The sequence below is a fragment of the Strigops habroptila genome, chromosome 11 (assembly GCF_004027225.2).
Source record: "Strigops habroptila isolate Jane chromosome 11, bStrHab1.2.pri, whole genome shotgun sequence".
In the NCBI taxonomy this organism is placed as follows: domain Eukaryota; kingdom Metazoa; phylum Chordata; class Aves; order Psittaciformes; family Psittacidae; genus Strigops; species Strigops habroptila.
The window spans coordinates 16410030-16432509 of NC_046360.1; the positions used below are offsets into that span (position 1 = coordinate 16410030).

The 22480-nt window shown below is 41.4% G+C and overlaps 1 protein-coding gene and 1 long non-coding RNA gene across 12 annotated transcripts in view; both read left to right on the forward strand.

The window, feature by feature from the left end:
• FGD3 (FYVE, RhoGEF and PH domain containing 3) overlaps nucleotides 1–22480 on the forward strand; it is a 121775-nt gene that overhangs the window by 17283 nt on the left and 82012 nt on the right. Inside the window, exons 1-2 of one of the 11 annotated variants that reach the window (XM_030500876.1) lie at nucleotides 19520–19691; nucleotides 19921–20037. The exons of 5 other annotated variants lie outside the window; for them this stretch is intronic. Coding sequence is in view for 1 of the 6 variants with exons in the window: in XM_030500873.1 (XP_030356733.1) it covers nucleotides 19866–19920 (55 nt within the window). In the remaining 5 variants the exon portion in view is untranslated. Of the gene's footprint in view, nucleotides 1–19495; nucleotides 20311–22480 lie in introns of those variants that run through there. 5 more of the 11 variants (XM_030500875.1, XM_030500879.2, XM_030500880.1 and 2 more) reach the window with 5 other exon arrangements.
• On the forward strand, nucleotides 13394–14322 carry LOC115614269. The gene is made up of 2 exons (XR_003993669.1): nucleotides 13394–13683; nucleotides 14209–14322. It is a non-coding gene; the product is annotated as an uncharacterized LOC115614269 (long non-coding RNA).

Consider the following 22480-nt stretch of genomic DNA (forward strand, 5'->3'; position numbering starts at 1 on the left):
AAAAGATCTTATATATTAAGTCAGACTTTTGAGCAAGTGTACTCTGGGTGTAGTTTGCAGAATTCTGGGTGTGGTAGTATGACAAATACCAAGATTGATCATTGTTGTCATTCCCTAGAACTGTGCATCCTACAGGGAATCCCTCAGATGCCCTGCGCAGGAGGTGCTACACACTGAAAACTGGCTTTTTCTTCTATTTTACTATGGGGGGGGTGGGGGTGGGGAAGATGGGGCTTCATCTAACGTCCGTTCATAGAATCATAGAATCATAGAATAGTTAGGGTTGGAAAGGACCTTAAGATCATGTAGTTCCAACCCCCCTGCCATGGGCAGGGACACCTCGCACTAAACCATGCTCCCCAGCATCCTTGTAGGCCCCCTTCAGATACTGGAAGCTGCTATGAGGTCTGCACGCAGCCTCCTCTTCTCCAGGCTGAACAGCCCCAACTTGATTGATAGCTCATATCAATCCCCCTTTTGAAATGTATTAAAAATGTCTAAACATCATGCACCTTGGTTTCTAAAAATGCTGCAAAATCATCATTTGCACTGAAAGCCTCAAAATATTTGGTTTTTGTTTTTTTTTTTTGGGTGTGGAATATAATTGAAGTTTCTCTTTTTAAAATGTTGGGTAGGATTTTCAAAGGGAGCACAGTTAAAGGAGATCTTGATTCTGTAACTTCCATTTCAATTTTGTTTGGGTTTTTTTAATACTTGAAAATCTGGTGGTGGTTTTAGGTTTTTTTAAGTTAATGCACGAGATTGCAGTGGTGTCTCCTTGCTGAAAAGCCATGTGGCAGACCTTAAAATCAAAGTTAGTACTTTTCAGTCTGGCATAATGATGCAAAAGAGAAGACTGTCATTTATTTTGCTTAGAAGCTGAATATGCAGAGTGCTCTGGCTTTTAGTTTTTCAGCAACTTTGATGTTAAAAAACATGACCCAAAGGAATTTTACATTTTTACCCCTGACACTTCTGCTGCCACGTCTTGAGGGGAGGTCACGCTTAAAGGGATGAACAGAAGATGGAGCAAGATAAAGCTGTGTTGGAACAGCCTGAGCAGGAAGTGCTTTGCATGGGTATTGATTCTTCTTGGGTGTCTTATAATGTCAGTGGATAAACAGTACAGGACTAGAGTCAGTCAGCCATACTGCATGCCTGGAGATGCCTAGAGAAAGGGAATCTGTTTGGAAAATGCTTATCCAAAAGGGGAGCCTGGCCTGGAAATACTGGTGGTGATGTTCAAGTTGCTGTTAAAATTACCTACAGAGTTCTGCTTAAAATGATGCTTCTTTATTATATTGTATTTTTAGGTAGTGTTATGGCTGGTTAATAGACTTGTGGAAATGTGTCTGTTGAATGAATGTGTATTTAGTGCTGAATATTATGTGCAGAATAAAAGAAATGTAATTTGCAAGATATTTCTTCATAAGGACTGCATTTAGAAAATAGGTTTGGTTTTTTATGTTAGGAACATGCAGAAAGCTGGATGTAGATTGTTACTATTTCTTGCTTTGGCTCTGACTTTTTATTGAATTTGACTTTCAGTGATGAATAAGTATTCCATGTGTTTATCTGACTCTTAACTGACTCTGAATTTGTCCCCACTGCCTGCACCCAGCTGGCCTATTCAAAGTGATGCGGAAAGTCTTCATTTAAACTGGCTGCTATTGATTAAACTGTAGTGTCTGATTTTTTATTTTTTTTTTCTCCTTTTAAAATCTGTTAAATATATTTTTCAGAGCTCCCCTCTGGATCTCACAACCGCAGGATTTGAGCTAGTTTGTTTAAACAAAAAACTCAACAAAAAACCCAACAAAAATTGGAAGTCTGCATTTTTTCTTCATTGTTATTTTAATGTTTATTTAATGGCAGTTATGATAAAGTCTGATTTATGTATGGTTTGTAGCATAGACTCAGCTATGGATTTCTACAAGCAGAATTTTAGAGTGCTTAGAAGTGTTCGTAGAAGTTAGATAATGATCGATTTGGTGCTATGCCCTGGCTGAAATACATAGCATGTTAAATAAAGACACCGACATATCTGGTCTTGTATCTGGAGCTTGTCTAAACAAGGCGATGTTGCTGCTCTCCTCAGGCCCACCCTGTGCAGGCCCATCTGTTCTTTACATAGTCTGAATGTAAGGGCTAAAATCCAGTTAAATACATTTACAGTTTTTGTTGGCTATTGAAATGAAATCTGGAGTGGTTTTTGGTCGGGGTTTCGTTTTGTAGTTTGGTTTTGGTTTTATTTTTTCTTTGCTGTATTAATTGCAGCACAATCCCTTCTTGAGAGCAATCAGCAATATGACTTCCTTCTGGACTGTTTTTCAGTGCTGACAGTTGTCTTCTACATATTTGGTCCAAATCAGCAGATGCACGCTCCATCAGCCAGACCTGCTTCTGAATCCATTCCTGGCACAGTAACTACTCCAAAAGGTTAATGCAAACACAGTTTCTTCCTACCCTCAACTTCTGTCATACTGACCATGTAAAAATAACTATTTCTGATTAAATTTGAATAGTTTCTTTTTGCTAGTCTCCAGGAGCGCTCCTTAAGCTGTCTGTTGCTAAGCCAGCTTGGAGGTAGTCAGGACCTGGCTCTTTGGGGCTGAATGTGTGAAGCAGGCTGAGATACAGTCAGGGTAGTTAAGGGTCTGCTGACTGGGAAGACAGCAAAATCTGTATTACAAGTACTGGGTTTTTTTTGGGGGGGTGGCTTTTTTTTAAGAAGGCCTTTGAAAATAACGTCATCTGTTGTACACATGATTAAGTGCCTCTGTCCCAGCTGAGGCAAACAGCAGATCCGTGGCAATATGAGCTCAGCTTTAGTTTGCATATGTTGCCAGATCCCTGGATGGATTTGCCACTAGGAAAGGAATGTTATCTTCTGAATTCTGGTTGGCTAACCCACTGTTAAAAGTGGGCTTGCAGTGTTTGTTAGGTAGGACACACCATAGTCTTACATCATGTAGCCAGGATTATTCTAAACAGTGAAATGCTTTCTTACTCTCTGCACAGTCATGCTTAGTGGGATGACACTTCAAAACCAAGCAGTGATACTCAATTTTTAGTGCTGTAGGCAGCCTACAATACTAAGCAGACCCTGTACAGGAGAAGATACAGTATTTACCAGTGTCTTGTCAGGGAAAAAAAAGGATTCTTCTGAGTTCATAAGGATTCAGTATATTTCCTTGCAATTACATCCAGCTTTGTAAGACAATTGGTATTTCTTTTGCTCAGGTTTAGGTCATTAAGTATACTCAGAGACCTGAGCCAAACTCAGAGTTCCCTGGAAGTCATGGTGCAGGTTTTCCTTCCTTTACATTCAAATGCTGGGTAAGACTTAGATTATTTTAAAAAGTGTTTGAGGATACAGATTACAAAATAACATCAGCATTTGAGATCTAGGGTGTTCAACAGTTAAAGATTTTCCTCAACATATTGATATCATTAGGAAAAAGCCCAGTCTATTATAAGTTGTTTTCTACTATCTTTTCCACTCTCTAATTACAGGCTTGATATGGGTTTTATCGTTTAGATGGCATGACAGACTATAGTCAATAAGAGCAGGAAATGACAGGGACAAATGTTTGCTATCTGTTACACACCTCTGTTCCAACAGGAAAATAAAAGTAGGAAGAAAACTTTTTTATTTTTCCCATTAATTTTGCTCTTTGTGAGATGAGTGCGAGTTCATTCTGATAGAAACGAGTCAATGAGACTCCATTTGCAGTTCTGCTTATGAAGAACGTGGGTACATCTAGAAAGCCTAGATTGCTTTGCATTTGGGAGATCAGGGCAGTTTTCAGCAGTCCAAGGTATCTGTCATTCCTGTGGTGAAATGAGATGTTTTAGGATCAGTGGCTCAGGGGGGTTACATATATACTTAATGAAAGCAGTCGGAAAAGTCAGATCCTGGATGCTGAAAAGTGAGAGGGTTTGGGTTCTGTCAAAGAAAAGAGCTTTGCAATGATCTTATTCTGTGGGGAATACTCTAAACTGTTGGCTCTGCAGCAATTCTTGGTGTCTTGCAGGGAGTCACAGTGGTAGCAGAGCTTGTCTTGGTGTCTTATACTGCCTAATCAAGAAGAGAAGCATGGCTAAGAGAGGAAAAGCGTCTTCTGCATTTCTGCAGCAGTTCACCGGTGCTCTGCTGGTGTTGCAGGAAACTCCTAATTGTTAATATTTTTAGGAATGCTTCATCCTCTCCCTCCCCAGCATTGCAAGCCTGAGTTGCTACTGTGCTGGCAGACAGCACACTTGGCACCAACATTAAAGGCAACACTATAAAGATGTATATTTAAAGAATCTGTAAGATGTATGTCAGGAGAAGATTTCTTTAGCTGAAGCTGGTGCCGTGGTAGAGTTATGCCTGTTTGTAGTGAATTAACTGGCATTTAATTGAGTTCTCAGAAGACCACAGATCTCTACTGGAAAAAGTGGGTGTTGTAGGAAACTCTAGATATGACCATGCTAATTCTTGTAAATCTCTCAGTTTCTTTCCACGCCCCTAAACGTAGGGTTTGCAATCCCTAATGGGGTATGAAGACACTGCATTGAAGTGGGTTTACTTGGCACCGTGTTAAAACATGTTGGTGCCTTGAGCTGTAACACAACTTGATTCTGGCATCATTGCTGCACTGCAGTTTGTGGAGGAGGGCTCCTCTTACCATACATGCAGAGTTAAGAGCTTTTTATCCTCCTAGGACTAATAGCAAGGACCTTGGAGCACCAGGGGTACGTACATGCGTGGGCAGTATACCTATCATTAATTTTTTTTTGGTTTGTTTTAATATTTTAGTCTCCTTAGTTGCCTGAAGTATTTTTAGCATCCAGAAGCAACTGGGCATGGAATTGGGAGGTTACTGGAAGGTGAGGTGCTGCTCAAGTGACTTGTTTCAGCTTTTCTGCAATTAGGCAGACCATGTTTACACTTAGTTGCTTGAAAGTTTTTAATCAGGAGAACCAGAAACTTATCCTGTTTCAAGTGCTGACTTACACTGTATAATTTAAACAACTGAACCTTTAGATGTTAGTATACAGTACTTGCAATTTAATCCGACTGTGAATCAGCTACCTTTGAATTGAGCGTTGAGGTAATGCTTTTTGGTCTTTGTCAGCTCAGTTGAGCTTCTGGCAGCTGTTGAGGAAGTTGAAAAGAAGATTGTTTTCTCTAATCTGTTGCTTTGTTACCTCTAATCAGTTGAAGCTTTTTGTCTCTTCCTGACCTCATCTGGGGCAGTTGAGGACTTCATTTCGAGTCTGAAAAAAATTAAAAAAAAAAGAGGATTAGGTTATTCGAGCTTAGTAAAAAACTTTCCTGGACTTTTGGAGTTGCAGCTTTAAAGCTGCCCAAAAGCTTGGTTCAGATCTAGGCTAGCTTGTTACCAGCCAGGCAGCTCTTTCCATGAACTGATCTGTTGGTGTTTTGGATAACCTTTGAGATTCCAACTTGAACTGGAGTGTGTGAACACATAGTCTCCCTTGCAGCCAGATGGACCAGCTTGCTCTCTGTGGCATCGACATCTATCAACGGCAGCTGTGACTTGGGATGCAGAGGTGAGCAGTCCCTCACAAACATTTTTCCAGTGGGTGCTGCCTGTTAGAAATCCCTGCTGAGAAGCTTGCTCCTGCCTCCTCCTGAACAGCCTGGGCTTTATTTAAAAAAATGCTGCAGTGATTGGCTTCTCTCTTGGGTCAGGTTTGGGGAAGGACTTGATTTGGTTAGTAGGTGGGGCATATAAACAATTTTTGGAGTATTTTTGTTCCTGGTTCAAGAGTGGGAAGCAGTTCCGGTTGATATTGTCCTTATTAAGATGTATTCTTAATTTTTAATGTTTAGTAGTAGGTTTTATTTAGGTTAAAAGTATCAAAGAAAGGAAAAATAGCTTAAGTCAGATGTCTGCATCAGCAATAAATGTGGCCTATAAAAGTGGGTCTATAGAAAGGAGCCGGTGCTGAGGACCCTACATCTGCCCTGTGTGTCTTTGACAGTCTTTTACATTAATTAGATCAACTCTAGGTAGGCCCTGTGGGTTGAATGCATGTTAGCTGCTGTTGGGTGCTAGATGCACTCACTGAATGCATCTTCTGTTTCTTCTGAAGGGTATCCAGGTCACATGCTCCGAGGCTGTGGAGCTACAAGCCAAAACTCAGTAGGGTAAGGCATGTAGGGAGACTGGCTTCAAAGGATCTCTCTGGTCAGGACCGAAGTGGGGATGGTGGCACATCCATCATCAGCGCCACTGCAACCCTGCACAGCGGGGTTGGACAGCCAGCTCGGTGGGGCTGTTCTCCAGTTGAGTCTTCTTAGTATTCTTTGTCCAAACCTTTGATCCCACACAGGAAAGGAGCGTCAAGAGTGGATTGATTCTGTATCCGAAAAGTGTACTTTGCTCATCAAGTTAATTTTGGATTAATACTTGAACTTAATGAAGTCTAACTTGTGTAGACCTTGACAAGCAGAGTTGTGGAGCCTGGGTTGCCTTCTCCAGCAATCAGATTTTGCAGTGGTTTCAAACACTTAAAAGTCACTTCAGTTCCATTGATAGCTGTGATCTTCCACAGCTGAAATTGCTTGGAAGTCCAGGAAGATAGTGCTTGCTGATTTTTCTACCTTAAAACTTGATTAACATTCTTCTTTCTAAAACCTTTGAGTGTTTCCCAAAGGCATCTGTCCCATTTACTTACCAGGTTTCCTAAATTACTTATTTAAAAATCAGTGTCTTTAAAGTAATACATTTAGGGGGGGAGGGGGTAGTTGCTTTCATCGTTGAAGCATTAAAACTGATAGAAGTTAATCTTTTGGTGGTGATCCTGGCAAAGGCTTTTTACTTTTTTTTTCTTATTTTTTCTTTCTCTTTAGCTCCATTAGGAGGTTATTGTAGTCTCTCTTCTGTTTCTGGCTTGGTCTCTTCTCTTCAGTGATAAGAAAGGAGATGTATTTTTTGTTTTTGTCAGAGATAGATAGTGCATCTTGGCTTATAGAGAGGAGACCAGAATGTGTGTTGAGAAGGCACAGAAAAAAAATAGGAAGTTTGTTTTCTAGTTTAGTATTTGCTCTTTTATTTAAAACATTGCAGCATGCTTGTTGGCCTTGATTAAGGCAAAAGTAATTTGACTAAGGATTTTTTGATGTCTGTGCTGGAAACATGCATCTTTTTAGTAGCTTTCTGAATGCTTTTTGGTAGCTTTTGGGCAGTAAGTCATAAGTAACTTGAGTTTCTCAAATTTCAGTGAGGTGAGGCCATCAAATCTCTAGATATGTTATGAGAGGCTTATAGTTGATCCTTTTCTAAACACATACACCTGATGGAGGTTTGTACTTCTGCTCTTTGCATCTCTGAGGTCCTATGTATGTATTATTTCTGCTTAGTTTGTTTGATTTTACTTCCCTAGTAAAATTTGCTCAAAGGAGAGGTTACTTTCAGTGCAGTTCTGTGTCAATCCAGCAGATGACACTTGATGCTTAAAGATAAAAAGATGAATGATCTTGCATTTAAAATTCTGTATTCCGTTGTTGATTCGGAAAAAATAGTAAAATTTAGGACATTTTGTTTCCAAAATGTAAATTTTCAGTTGTGTGTATTAGAAATGTTTATATGCTGAACTCGGCCTTTTCCAATGTGCTCAAAAGAAAACAAAAATTGAAGGGAGACCTTTTTAGTAAAGGTTTTGAACAAAACTGTGCAGATAAATCCACAATCATCATCATGTTCTGATGCGCTATTATTAGATATGTTGCTGTTCTTCAAGAGAGGTTAATGGTGGGAGCAAAGACATTCTTAAGGGTGTATTCTTACACTATTAAGCTTATTGGAAGGGAAGTGTTTTTGTGGTCCTTTTGTGTGATGGAGTCCTGGTGTCTTTTCAGGCTCCACCACAATATTGACAGTAATTGCAAATAGGTAAATGGTGTAGACACAGTTTTGTCAGTGCAAAATGTTCTTGAGCACAGACCTGTCCATGCAAGCCAAGCTGTACTGTAAAACCAAGAGAAGGTTGTTCTCTTTTGTACCAGTGCAGAGCTGAACTCCCTTTACAGCACTTACGTGACAAGTCAGAGGATTAAAACTCTGGTGTTAGCATACATCTCCTCTGTGTATTTTTGTGTATACAGAGAACAGAGTAGACAAATGAGCCAGAAAATTTTGTGTGGCAATATTTATTTTTTTTAAGCCAACAAAATAATATGTTGTAAAGGGTTTTGGGAGACGTTTTTTGTCAACCCGGACTCATGCCATCAGATACGGAACTTGGGGTGAGCAAGTGCTGGGAGAAATGGGGCTCAGTCCCTTTGGACAGATCCTGGAGGGGTGCACATCCCCATCTCCATGCTCAAACCGTAGTTACTTCAGCAAGACCTTTGTAACGTGTAACTGTCTCGCTTCTGTTCATCCTGAGAAGCAGCTCGTAATTAGAGATGCATTGTACTTGTCTGTTCCAGTTCCAATCATGTAGTATCTAAGAAGCTTATAGATGTGTAAAAAGGGCTGGTGGGTGGTTCATGGGTAAAATGCATAATTTTATATGAAGTAATCTCCCTCCTGCCAAATAACTTGTTTTGTTGCAGCTGTTGCTCTCTTCATGTCTTTTTCTTTAACCTCTGCTGAAGATATTACTAACGTGCTGTGCCTAAGCAGTGTGATCAATTACACTGCAATTTTTGGAAGCAGCGTACCTCAGTGGTGTTTTAATCAAAAGCTGTAAGATTAACCTAACATCTTATTGATACTGTCTTTGAAATAATACAACTTGAGCACCTAGCACGCAAACTATGTTTCTTCTTCCGGTGGAAAACATCAACCTGTGGCTGTGCCTTCCTTGCTTTCCAAGGTAACTTATTTGGTAAATTCATAGAATCATAGAATAGTTAGGGTTGGAAAGGACCTTAAGATCATCTAGTTCCAACCCCCCTGCCATGGGCAGGGGCACCTTGCACTAAACCATGTCACCCAAGACTCCATCCAACCTGGCCTTGAGCACTGCCAGGGATGGAGCATTCACAACTTCACCCTCACAGTAAAGAACTTCTTCCTTATATCTAACCTGAACTTCCCCTGTTTCAGTTTGAACCCATTCCCCCTTGTCATATCATTATAGTCCCTAATGAAGAGTCCCTCCCCAGCATCCTTGTAGGCCCCCTTCAGAATAGAATCATAGAAAGTTAGAGTTGGAAAGGACCTTAAGATCATCTGGTTAATAGGTTTCTTTCTAAATGATTGTAGGGAAGAAAAAGAGGAGGGGAAAGACTGGACATGTGGAGCTGTAGGGTCCTCCTGAGAGCAGGCTGGAGCAGCAGGATGGGTGTCTTCTGGAGAGCTGCTTCTCAGCCCTAGATTAGGAGCCACTGGAACCGAAGGAGGGTGTCCATGGGTAGCAGTGTTGGCTGTCAGCCTACCAATTCCTTTAGTAAAGATCCAGGTTTGTAGAGTTCAATGTAAATGAACAATATTTTATTTATAGTTGTAGGATTTAAGCTGACTTTTGCAAGTCTACAATTCTGTGTTTTTCAGGTGATATACATTGTCTTTAGCCCAGACAGAAATTCAGATGTTGTCCCGTTCAGTCAAAGGGCCAGTCTGGGATCAGTTTGGAAATACAGATAAGAATGGGTTACTTGTAAAGCTCTGTGGTCTGTCTGCATGAGATGCTACAAGACCTGGCTGTCAGGTTACCTCCATTGAGAGGTGGACAGTGCCAAACGCAGCTTGGAAAGCTCTTCAATGTCAGGAGAAACATTGATGTTTGTTTGGAGTGTTGGCAAAATTGAATTCAGTAGTTGGTATCATTTGTAATTTAAATCTCAGTTTCCCTTTGTCTTTTATCGTATGCACAGACTAAAAGCACATCCTTGCCTCTCTTTCCATTTTGCTTCCTCCACCCTTCATACCTGGGCAGTGTATTCCTCTATTTAAATGGAGGAATTGCACTTCTGATGGCACAAAAGCTAAGCTGGGATGAAATAGTTTGCAGGCCATAGTATGCATTTGTCATGTTCCTTGCAGCTCTTCCTCTTCCCTTTCCATCTATTACCCAAATATTTTGTTTTTCATTTTCACTCTTATTTTTCTTTTCTTATAATTGTTATGGTCAACTCCTTTGTTACTCTTCAGTTCTGTCTCAAAACCCCATGAAAGAATTATACTGAAAAGATAAAGCAGTAATTCCCAGACAAGCTGTACTTCTAAACTGTGTTCAAAGGAGGTTTGAAATTAGGTGATGGGAGTTTATGCATCCCTAATTAGAAGCAAAGTTAAGTGACCATGACAAATTCATTGATGATCAACCTCAGCCCTGATTAAACATCTGTTGAAGCTCAACTTAATAAATTACAGCAGATTATTGCTGCCTGACATGCAGTTACTGGGTGTTTGTGGGGCTCTGGAGGAGCCCCATCACGATGTGTTTGGGGGACCAGTAATGGCAATCTTGGGGCTCCATCCACTCTGCCCAGCTTGATGCAAGAGTTAAAGCCCCTTGTCTTCCCTAACATCAACATAACTTGTTTCTTAAAAAAAAAAAAAAGAAAAAGAAAATCCAGAATCTTGTCAAGGTGTACTACTGAATAGAACAGAAGATAGTGCATAAAACTTAATTTTCTTTTTGATTAAAGAGAATCTGAACAGATCCTGAAGGCAGGCAGAAGGCTGTAAAGTTTAAAGGGTAACAAAATACTTGGCTTAATGTGAACTTGAGCTTACTTGTGCAGAAAATCGTGTTTTACAGGTTGGAGAAGAGTGCAGCAGTCACAAGGAGCTTCAGTGCAGCTCGGGTTTAGTGCTGGTGGAGATCACCTGGGGCTTGGGTGGTTTGTGTGAGTCTGGCACATTTTCCCACTGTGGGGAACTCAGGGATTTCTTGAATATGGTGTTTACGCCTTTCCTCGCTTCACTTAAGTGGGCCCAACTTGTTTTTTCCTTTTAGTCCAACAGATCCAAGATGTGTTGTGTTTTGTAACTGGTATAGTAGTTTCTCACCTTTTCACCTTTTTCATATTCATTTAGCAGTATTGAAAGATATTTCCTTGAGAAAATGGGTTTCTTGAGCCAAGAGTACATTGCCAAATTTTTGTCTAAACCATGTCATTAGTATGGATGAAACAAATGATAACCAGCACAAATTCAAACCTCTTGGCAGTAAGCTAGAACAAAGAGCTCTTTTGACTGTTTTGTGCCAAACGTTTAAACCCATGCAAGAGACTGTGCTTAAAGGAGCAACATTAAAAATAGAAGCCCTGGGTACCATAAAAGAGGCAAGTTTGTACAAGACAAGAGGTCCTGATAACTTCATTCCTCAAGCCAGGATCTAGTTTCATGGCTATTTGAAAAATAAGAGAACAAAGTAAATCCTTTTCCTGCAAATACTGAGCTTGCTCTGGGTCCAAAGCATCTCAGGCTGGACTCTGGTCATGGAGCCGCGCTTCTCCGAACAGCAATGCCCAGCAACCCATGGGGATGCTGCAGAGTGGCAGTTGGCGCAAAGGTCGAAGCACTCAGTCCGTTGATTCATATTTCTTTCTTTAGTTCCCTTAAGCAAAAGCTGCTAAATCTCAGTCAGGAGGTGATTGGATTTCTGTAATTGATACATTATTTCATGTCAATAGAAATGTTACTTAATAAAGTGCTTTGGGTTTTGGTTGGGTTGTGGGGTTTTTTAAAGTCTTTTCTATAATAATAAATCATGAAGTCTAATTAATTATGATTGAACATATTCCGAAATCCAAGATGAAGGCTCTATAAATGACAGGCTTGAGTTGAGTGTAATTTTACAGATCTGTGTGCAGGCACTGGTTTTCTATCCATGCAGTGCAGAAATTAATAGAAATGCCCATATTTTTTATAATTTTTATTTGTTTAATTTGTATCCCTACAGTTTTAACTTTTCCCATGGTGGAGCAGGCTGCACCGATTGCCATGCTAGGCAAGTGCGCTGCTGCTGGTTCCTGGCAAGCAAACCAGGTCATTTGTACCTCTTAAGCCTGGTACAGAAACGAGCAATTGAGTGAATTGTAACCTTTTTCTTTACAGCCAAGGATAAAATAAAGGGGAAAATTATAAAAAAAAAGACCTTTGCTTTGTTTTACATGAAAGCATACACGTGTACAGATAATTGCAAAAGCTGCAGAATAAAGCTTTACATGCAAAAGCTTTTTTTATAAATCAGAAAGTGGAATGATAGCCGATACTAAAATTGCTAATATAATCATGGTCTATGTTGCTGTGCAAATTTCTGCAGAGTAATTTGTCTAACACCATTTCTGTTTTTTCTGAAACAATTTGGAAACTGAGTAAGAAAAAGCAGCAGAGCTCTGAGTCCAGTTGGGTATTTAATTGGAGGGAAGCAGTGCAGTGCTCTAACTGCTCTGGCAGGAGGTGCTTGTGCTGAGCTGGAAACCAGTGTAGAGAAGACTCTGCTATTATCATAGAATCACAGAATGATCTGGGTTGGAAGGGACCTTCAAAGCTCATCTAGTCCAACCTCCCTGCAATGAGCAGGGACATCTTCAACTAGATAAGACTTCCCAGAGCTACATGCAGCCTGGCCTAGAATGTGTCCAGGGGTGGTGCATCCACCACCTCTCTGGACAACCTGTGCCAGGATTTTACCACCCTCATTGTATTGCTGGGTTCTGTCACCTTTACTCATAAAAAGTAGCTGCTGATTCAATCAAATTAATTCAGTTAAACTTTTCAATTCCTTTGACTAAGACTGTTGTATTTTGATATGTGGATGAGAATTAGTTTCTGTTTGTAGGATCCCACATCTGCATATAGATCCTTATAGAAATACAGTTTCTGTTCTGCATAAATTTGCTCTGATCTAAATTTATATATGGGCCCACCTGCCTTTTACCATGGGCCAACCAATACCTTTAAAAGCAATTTTTAATAGAGGACAAGACCTTTCAAACATTAAACCTTGTAATGGCAGCTGTGGAATAACCCTGCTTCACTGCAGCATGAAGAGGAAGCACGTTCTTTGAAAGACCTGAAGTTCTGCTTGGAAGCACTGATTTCAGTCTTTGAAGGGAACGGGTTCTTTGCAAATATACTTGCTGCCCAGTGCAGGGAATTTGTGTGGTAGAATAATGCCTTCTATTTAGTACTTCTTGCACAAAACGCTATTATGGTACTAACTTTTTTGCATTGTGTCTATTCTCTGCGTGTTTCTTTACTTTTTGTTTTATTTTGGTGGGGTTTTGGGTGGGGGGTGTTGTCCTCTCTCCTTCTCCCTCCTCCCCCCCACAGAATTGCATGTTTTGTTTGCACTGGGCCATGGCTAATGTATGGATTTGCTTTCTGCAGCACCAGTTAATGTTCTGCCAGTATGCTAGCAGGGAAATCCCACAAGAATTTCCCTGCCTCTCCCAGGTACCAGGGAGGACGTGTGTGCATCCAGAATACATGAACTTCATTTATTTACTTTGGGGAATGGGAAAACAAAGGCTCTCATTTACTTTTTTTCTTCTTTTTAACTCTGAACCAGCAGCAGCTCAATAGCTGTGAGGGGGGAGAGGCAGCCCTGGCATGGGAGCTGGGCAGGGTGACCACTGGCCAGGAGTCTGCTCCAGTGCTGTTCCTGATGGGAAACCTTGGCAGCATTTCCTTTTTCTTTCTCTTCTTTTTCCTTTCATTTTCAAGCATTCTTTGTTTGGACTGTGAACAAAGTCTGGTTTTGGTAAGTATTTGTACAGTGCCTATCTTTCTGGGCTTTGCTTTCTTTGGGGATTGTTAACTGCTTTTGTAGTAAAATTTTAAAATTAAAGCTAGACACTGTTTGAACAAGCTGCTATCAAAGTGCTCTCACCAAGAGCAAGGGCTGGCATTCCCCATCCCAAATCTTCTAAAAAGGTTACCTACATCAAGTGTATCCACATCCTCAGCTAATTTCCAAGACTGATTCTCTTCACTGCTCTTTCTCTTCCTTTGCCTCCCCAAACCCTCCTGCACCCCTCAAAGCACCTCCAAACTGTGTGTCCAGCTTTAGAGCTGCGTGGAGGAGACCACGACCATGGTCACTTCGGGGAGGGTTAACGGAGGCCACTGCTGTGTTTTGGAGGTGTGGGTTTATCTTCATTTATTTATTTCATGGGGAGGATGAGATGCCATCCATGCCCTAAATGCCTGTCTTACGACTTGGTAAAATAAGTACATGTGGGCATTTTCCTGGCTGTCTTTACTGCTGGACTTTTTCTGTTATCAGGATGATATCAGAACGTCGCAGACCTGAGCACTAACACTGTGTTGCTCTCTTGCACTGTCTGCTGTGGCAGCAGAGTTTGGAGTTTTTGGAATAAAATTGTTCATTGATGTATTATTTGTGAGTAAGTTTTCATTCCTATTGTTCTTAAATAGATGATGCATAAAATTAATCATGGAAAGTTACTGTAACAGCAGCAAACTACCACTTTCAGAGTTTGTAGTTAGAGGGAATGATTGTCAAGGTGCGTGTGTGCGTATATATATATATATGTAAAATATATGTACGCATGTGTGTATATATGTATATTAAAAAAAAAGAATTATATGTATCAAAAGCTTAAAAAGAATTGGCATGGCTCATGCTCTTGCTGAAGCTGTTCAGTGTTATGCACCATTCAAAGTACACAACTGGTTGCCCCTGGACAAAGGCTGTCTTTGTTTTTTGTGTGAAGTCATGGTCTATTTAAAACTCTGTGTTTTAATAATGAATTTCACTGGAAACTGGAGGAAATGAGACCATGGGGTTTTGTCCTGATAAAAACCAAATTGGAAATTGCAAAGACAACTATGAATAAATATGCATGTCATATTTTATTGTTTCTGCTTTCCAGTTTTGCTTCTCTTATTTAAATGTTTGGGAAGAAATTAAAAAGCTCAAATCAGTGACTTCATACAAGTAAGTTCTACCTACTTTTAAAGCATATGCTGACCATGGACAGAAAATGAGAGTGGAAAAAGGTACTTCACACCTTTCAGATTTGTTTTTAATAGGTTTCATTTAATTGGACTTGCAAGACTGACCATGCTCCCCCTGTTTCCCACTTCTTGTTGGCTGGGTCTTGGTTTTCTCCTGACACTCCCGGCATGGTTTTAGAGTAGAGCACCCTGGTGACATGCAGCCCTGCGCTTAAAGTCTGTCTTCAGGGTTTGCTGCTTCAGGTAATCATCAGCATTGCCTGGCTGTTGTTGATGTTAATGATAATAATAGTAATCTATTACTAGTACAATGAAATTTAATACCCTTGTTGAACATGTGGAGTGAAATTGTTGTATCAAAGATCTCTTATAAAGACCCATTCACCTAGTTTTATTGCAGAATATATATATTTTTGTAAGAAGAAGAATTAGCAAACTTCACTAGCCGAAGCTATTTGAGACTTAAGTCTTTTGACACCAGTTTTACCCTGCAAGTGATTTAAATCTTTCACTTTCTTTTTCCTACAGGATCTTAAGGGAAGTGTCTAAAATAGGTTGCAGAAATCTGTATGACCAGGGCAAAATTTTCTGTTCAATTTGTTTAAGCCTGAAACAGCAAAGCTGCTAAGTTCAAAAAGGAATGTATTTTGGCAGCAGAGGTGACTGACAGCAAAGCTAGTTCCATTTTCTCAAAATTTATTAGGTTTTCAAAAATTTATCTTGCCACTGAACAGTGATAAACACCCATTTCTGGCTTAATGCCACCAAGGAAACTCCAAGTGGGTTGGAACAATCATCATTTAAAGTTGCAATGCCCCTGTAGTAACTGCAGATTAAGTTATCTTTTGAAAAAATTACTTCAGCTTCCTTTCTGGTGACTTGGACTGAGTTAGAATGTGTGGAAAACCTGCATGGCTCCCAGAAAGCCTCCCAGGGTGTCCGTCTGCCCACACAGCCAGCTCTGCATAGGAGGAAATGGTAAAATACGCATTGCAAACCCCAGACGGTCCCTGTGTGTCACGGGTACCTCTGTATATCTCCACTTTCATGAGCTGGCTGAGTATTTCACTTGTAGTTGTTCGACTTGAGAAGCTATATGTATTCACCCTGTGTGCTTGTGTAGCTCTCAGACAAATTAATAATTGTAGAGTTTTTGATGATTATTTGGATGTTGTTATTCCGTTAAAACAGTGCCTCTGTTGCACAGTGTTACTGGGTGGGTGTTACTGGATGGGTGCTTTGTGGCATCTTCTGGAGGGTTTGAGATTTTTTTTTTTGTTTTTCTACATGCAGCTACTGATACTATTAATACACAGCGATTCAGGTGTCAACATTAGATACACAGCATTGCAGTCAGGCAAGCTGACAGGGTTTTCCTTTGTTTCATTCGCAGGTGAACGTAGTCTTCAGTATTAAATAAAGGGTAAACAAACAGCAGTAATCTCCTTGTTCCCCGTTTTGCTGTGTACATGATTAGTTTATCTTTAACAATGACCTTTCTTTTTTTTAATAACCTCTTCTTCCATCAAGAGGTTATCAATAATCTATAAGATACCAGCAAATGAGAGATTAATTCTTCAGTTCTTTGCATGTGAGCAATTATAATAAAAAGCATCAAGAAGATTAGGGGAGGATCACACAGTAATAAATAGCCGTTCGCTTGTCATTTTTGTTCCATTTAGTCTTCCTCAATAAGAGACTAAAGTTGGGGTTTTTTTCCCTCAGCTTTGCACATCTGATATCTTGCCTTGTTACTAGGAGACGTAGGTGTATGTGTATGTTACATTGATATTAGCCACTTAAGCCCAGGAGTGTCTGGTAAGAGTCTATTGCTGTTTAGCTGTTAGAAAGTCTAAACCAGGAATGCTTTTTTATTTGTTCAGGGAGTCTCTGAAGAAACTTGCTGACTATCCTTTCCAGACATATCTGGATATGTGTGATTTTTATATACATATCTGTGTATATATATTCTTTGACTTTTGATAAACAATATATACTATTCCTGCAATTTCTTGGCCTTGTACTGTGCTTGAGTTGTTACCTTTGTCTTTCCCTGGCAGGCTGCCTTTTAAAGAAAAGAACAGTACATATGAGCTGCTTCCATGTGGATTCCACTGATCTTGCTGAACTTCCTTGATAGTCGACATTGTGGCTTTCTAACCTGGTTTCCTGCAGAAATGCGGGTTATGCAGTTTTCTGTCTGTCCCCCAGTGCTCGAGAGGCTGTGGGCTCGTTTCAGAGTAGGTTGATAAAAGGGGCAAAGAGCTCCAGAAGGATTTTTTTTATTTTTTCCTTTCGTTTTTTTCCAAAAGTCATTAACCAAATAGACAGGTCCCTGGAGAGGAGGAGGCAAGTGGGCAAAGCCATCAGGTTGCCAGCCACCAGCTGGGCAATGGACTCATGAGCTGCTCCAGACCAGGCCCACCCCTTCTGGCCCATGCACAGTGGGAAGCTGGTGTTGGGGTGAGGGGATGCGCCTGGGAACAGGCCAGGCCACGTGAGTCCCACTGCTCCTCCTCTCCCCCTGCAGCCCTTGGGCTACTCTGGTGTCTGGCTGTTTGGATTGTTCAGCATTTTAACCCTTCCCTGTCACTTGTTTGTAGCAGTTTTTTGCCAATGCAAACAAAGTATTTTGCTGTGTTTGCATTTGCAGATTTAGCCCTGCTCGTCCTTCAGTTTGCGCAGGAATTGGGATTCTCTTGAGTGAAACTTAGTGGTTATAAAGCTGTGATGGTGGGGGCAGCTGCAGGAGCACAGGACAATGACACAGAGTGAGCTGGGTATCATGTCATCATCAAACTTTTATTGTGATGCCATAAGTAAGATTTTGGTTTATTTCTATTATGCCCTTTGATTTGTGGCCTGGTAAAGAAATGTGGAAATCCTGTTTGGTTGCAGAGGAAAACAGAAATATGTGGATAAGACTGTTTACTCCCTGCTTCACAGGAAGATGGACTATGTTCCCTCTGGGGTTTCTCCGCTCCTGTACCTGCAGTATGTCTTCTAGGGATGGTATATGTATAGATGTAATATTACTTCATCTTCCCGCTGTGAGATGATGTTGGGGAAAACATTTTTTCATTTTATTATTTCCCCTTCTCTCAAAGGAAAAATGCTCTTGCAAAAGCTGTTATTAGTCAGAAAGGGACCCAGTTTAGGCTATTTCTTCCACCAGTTCTTCCCTGTCCCCACGTGTTGGGAGATATCGGGCACCCCTCGGGGGGCACGGGGACTGCAGTGGTATCTCTGGGGGGATGAGGAGGGAGCTCCAGGGAGAGGGCTCTGGGGCTGGGGCAGCCGCAGGAGCAGCCACCGCCGGGGTTTCTGCAGAGAGGCTTTTGCTACCTAGTGCCCAGCTGGCTTGTGACTGTTCCGGTGTCCTCACCTCAGCTCTATCCATGTCTGTCCTTTTGTGTGGCCCACAACTCGGTTCCCTTCTTGTCCTGACTTACCTTTTTAAGCAAGCCCTCTGGAAATGATAAGTAAACATGTCAGGGAAATTTGGAGGGGATCGCCCATAGCTGCTGTGCTTGCAAACCCAACATGATCTGCTGAGTGACTCGGGCTTCTTGGTGTCCTCCAAGGAGTGGGGAGGTCTGGCTAATATGCCAAGGTGGAACGCTGTTCAAGAACTATTATTAAAAAAACCTTTAGCAGTTCCTGTGTATTCAGAGGGTGCATGGGGACTTTTTCACATGCGAAAGTTAAATGCATTGGTAATAGTTAATGGTAAACTGACATCTGTGGAGTTGCTGTTGATTTGTGGCAAATACTGGACAGTGAGTTTTACACTTGGTCAGAAGCACTGTGTTAATGTCACTGTACCTAGCAGCTCTTGAATTGATACAAATTAGATTTGTAGCACATATAATCACTTTGATGAAATTGTGTTGGCCATCCTGGCTGGGATTTTGGTTGTAGACTTAAGCCTACCATGTCTTACTTTGGTTGACGTTTAGTGGGAATGCTGACAGACGCAAGGAGGGGAGCATGGCAGTGGATGAAGTCGGGATCTCACTGGGGCAGCAGCCTGGAGCAGGGCGTTGCAGTGCCTGCCCTGCTTTTGCTGATGGGTTGTTCTCGTTTCTGCAAATAACAGCAAAATCATTGGGGTTATCTGTTTCATATTCTGCCTGATAATTGTGCGTAACAGAAATGCTGCCCTGCATCTTAATGATAAGCTGATGCTCCTTATTGAGCCTTCCTGAAACTAGTCATCCTTGCTACAGCCTCAGCTCTGCAACAGGTTCATCTTTCTCAAGCAATTTTTAATTGGAATTGAGCATTAATTCCTATCTGTGCAAATTCTAATATGTAAATGAAGTTCCAGTTTTCCAGCTCCTCTTTGGAGGCTCTTTACACTACACTTGCTTCAAACAGCATCCCCCCAGTATCTCGGAGCAGTTTCATGCTTTTCAGCGGTATGGAATCTGGTGAAAATGAAAGTAAGTGCAGGTATAATTATATTGGTGGTAGTAAAACACATTTACTTCTCCTGGTGCACAGTCCCACACAGCCTGGCGTTAAAGCATTTCCACCAAGCAGCAGCATTGCCATCAGTGAAACCCCCTCCCCTTCCCACATTTATTTCCATGGAAACCCAGGGAAGGCATTCTGCAGCCTCAAAACTACTTTTGCTCTTTCATCATGCAAGCTGGCATTGTCAAAGGCTGAGTGTATTCCTACAGCTTTGAATGAATTAAAAAAAGCTGAATTTGGATGGCCAGTTGTTATTTGGGAGGGCCCATAGCAGGAAAGAACAGGCAACATTCAAGTGACCTAGTGTCTGTACGTTGCTTAGTAAGGCAAACCCAGTCTTGCTTCATTAATTGATTAACTTGGAGGGTGGGGATTGTCAGAAGAATCCTGTGAAGCGAATCCAGTGGTTTCCTGCAGCGGCTCGTGGGGAAGAAGGGGCAGATGGCTGGGCAGGCGGTGCTGGCGGGCTACTGGTAAGCTCGCATGTGTGATCTGCTGGGAATCTTGCTTTCTAATGGAGTCTTTAATGTCTTTTCAGGTATCGTTTAGAAAATGGTGTCTTAACAGATTCCTGCTCTTTGACTACATGATGCATTTGCCTTTCGTTGGTGTAGAAGTGGGAACGTTGAGCGGCATTTGGAAGTGCGTGCTCTGTGTGAGTGATTCAGGAGCTGGTAGTAAAATGTTTGCTGTGTTTCCTGCCATAATGAGCTGGAATGATTCTATGATATCTACGGTGCAGGCTTGCTAAAATCTGTATTTGTGTAGTGTTTGTGTGGAGATGTTTAGAGGATTTTATTATATTTGAGCAAGCTGAGGCTATTTGATTGCTGTGTGTGATATGAGTAGCATGTGGAACTGGTAGTACTTGGTTAAAGAAAACCAATTGCTTGCAAACAGTCTCTGCAAATGGGGAAGATGAAATGATGTAAGTAATTATTTTTTAAAATATTCTGAAAGCAGAAACCTGTCTGATGCAAGCGTGCTCAGAACTGTTTCATCTGGTACCATAAATTGAGTGGTCGGATTATTGGTTTTTAATTTTCTGCTTCTGTTTCCATGTTGTCTGAGTCAAGGAATCATAGTGCAATAATAGTATTGATTTAAATATTTCAGGGGTGCTGCCTGATCAAGGGTTGGATTGCCATTTAACTGGCTTCTGACATGCTGGCAGGATTTTTGTTTTTCCTTCCTTGCATTATTTGGTTGGGGAGAGGTAAAAATGTAGCTTTCTTCTAAATGTGTCTGAAGTACATAATGGCTGTGAAGTCACCATGACAACACGGGGACTTGGATCAGATTTTTCTCCACCCATTTTCTGTTCTCTTGTTTTTTAAATCTGTGTTATTTATGCATTCTCTGAGATATTTGAGGAAGCCTCTGTTGGTACGGGATTTTAGTGCTATCCAGCTCTGGAAATAATGTGTGTTTGCAGGGTCTTCTTTGATTAAGCACAGTCCAATGTGTATAATTTGCTGTACAACTAAGGTGGGATCTAAACAAGGACATGAGCACCTCCAGCAGAAGTTAAGGGTCTGCCTTTCACACAATTACAGTGTTGCAGCCCCGAAAACTTCTGCTGAGCTCTCACATGGTCCCTGGGCTTCCCATGTTCTCATGGCATTGCCATGTGGAATGTGGAGCCTGGGGATATCTGAAAGTTATGTATGAGTTAAGGTGTAAGATCATCTTCATTGGAATTTGGGGCAAGCTTGGGGACAGCAAGAAAAAAGTCAGATGGTGGCGAAGAAACAAGTAGTTCTTCCACATTCCTTTGCTAAGGGACCCTGAATGCACCTCCCGGGTAGGAAGACAGTGGAGGGTTTGGCAGGATGTAGCACTAGCCCTTCCTTCCACTTGTTGGGACTTACTAAAGACACGCTGCCCAGGGCAAAGTGAGGTTGGTGTTCAGGTCCCCTCTTGGGCTGAGGCATTCAAATTTCACAGTTTTTTTCCAGCCTGCCAAGGGTTGGACTGGACAGGGCCCTTCAAGCTCTTTTGCAGCACTGGCACTGTTCAGAAAGGAATGAAAGACTCACCGAGTTAGGGTGTGTGGGATGGGCAGCGGCTGCAGCACACTACTTAGGAGGCTGTTTGGGGAGAGATGCTGGGAGAGCATCTAGCTTCTGGTCTCCACTCCCAGAGCTGCAGGCACATGAATGGAGTTAGATAGGTGCCTAGTTTGTGGTTAGTGTTTTGGTGTGACCCAACTTGGGAATCTTCTAGGTGAGTATTTACTTTGGGGAGTAGACATCTTACCTGGAGATCTTTCCCTAGTGCCACCTTCTGCCTCCTCTCGGCAGGGTTTGTAGGATGGGAGGGAAAGTGTTTGTTTCATACTTGTAACAGCAACCTGTGTAATTTATAATGTATATAGAATAACAAGTAGCAATAGATGCTCTGCGGAGGTGACATTTTAATGTCAGCAGAGGTGGGTAATTATATACTTCTAAGCTATCATACTTACTGATGGAAAAAACCCACTGTAATTTGGGTAAACGGAGGTAGAAATCATTGCAGTTGTCGCTTGTGCCTATGTAAATCTGGAGAAGTGCAGCGTCTGTGACATTTTCTGAGAACATACAGATTTACTTGCCCTAGTGCAGTTGTGAGCACATTTTGGTATTGAGGCAGCTGGAAAGCAAATACAACATGCCGGAGAGGGACTCTTCATCACGGCCTGTAGCGATAGGACAAGGGGTAATGGGTTCCAACTAAAACAGGGGAAGTTCAGGTTAGATATAAGGAAGACATTCTTTACTGTGGGGTTCCTGAGGCGCTGGCACAGGTTGCCCAGAGAAGTGGTAAATGCTCCATCCTGCCAGTACTCAAGGCCGGGTTGGACAGAGCCTTGGGCAACATGGTCTAGAGTGAGGCGTCCCTGCCCATGGCAAGGGGTTGGAACTAGATGATTTTAAGGTCCTTTCCAACCCAAACTATTGACGGTGACTTTTGTCTGTGTTTTATTACCCTGCTTGACATGACAAGATGAAGAACTGTACATTTTTTCTCCGCTGCCATCAACTTGATGTCTTACTTGCTGTCACATAAATAGTATAATAACTTTTTTTAATTTAGAAAAATGTTGAGTTCTGTCT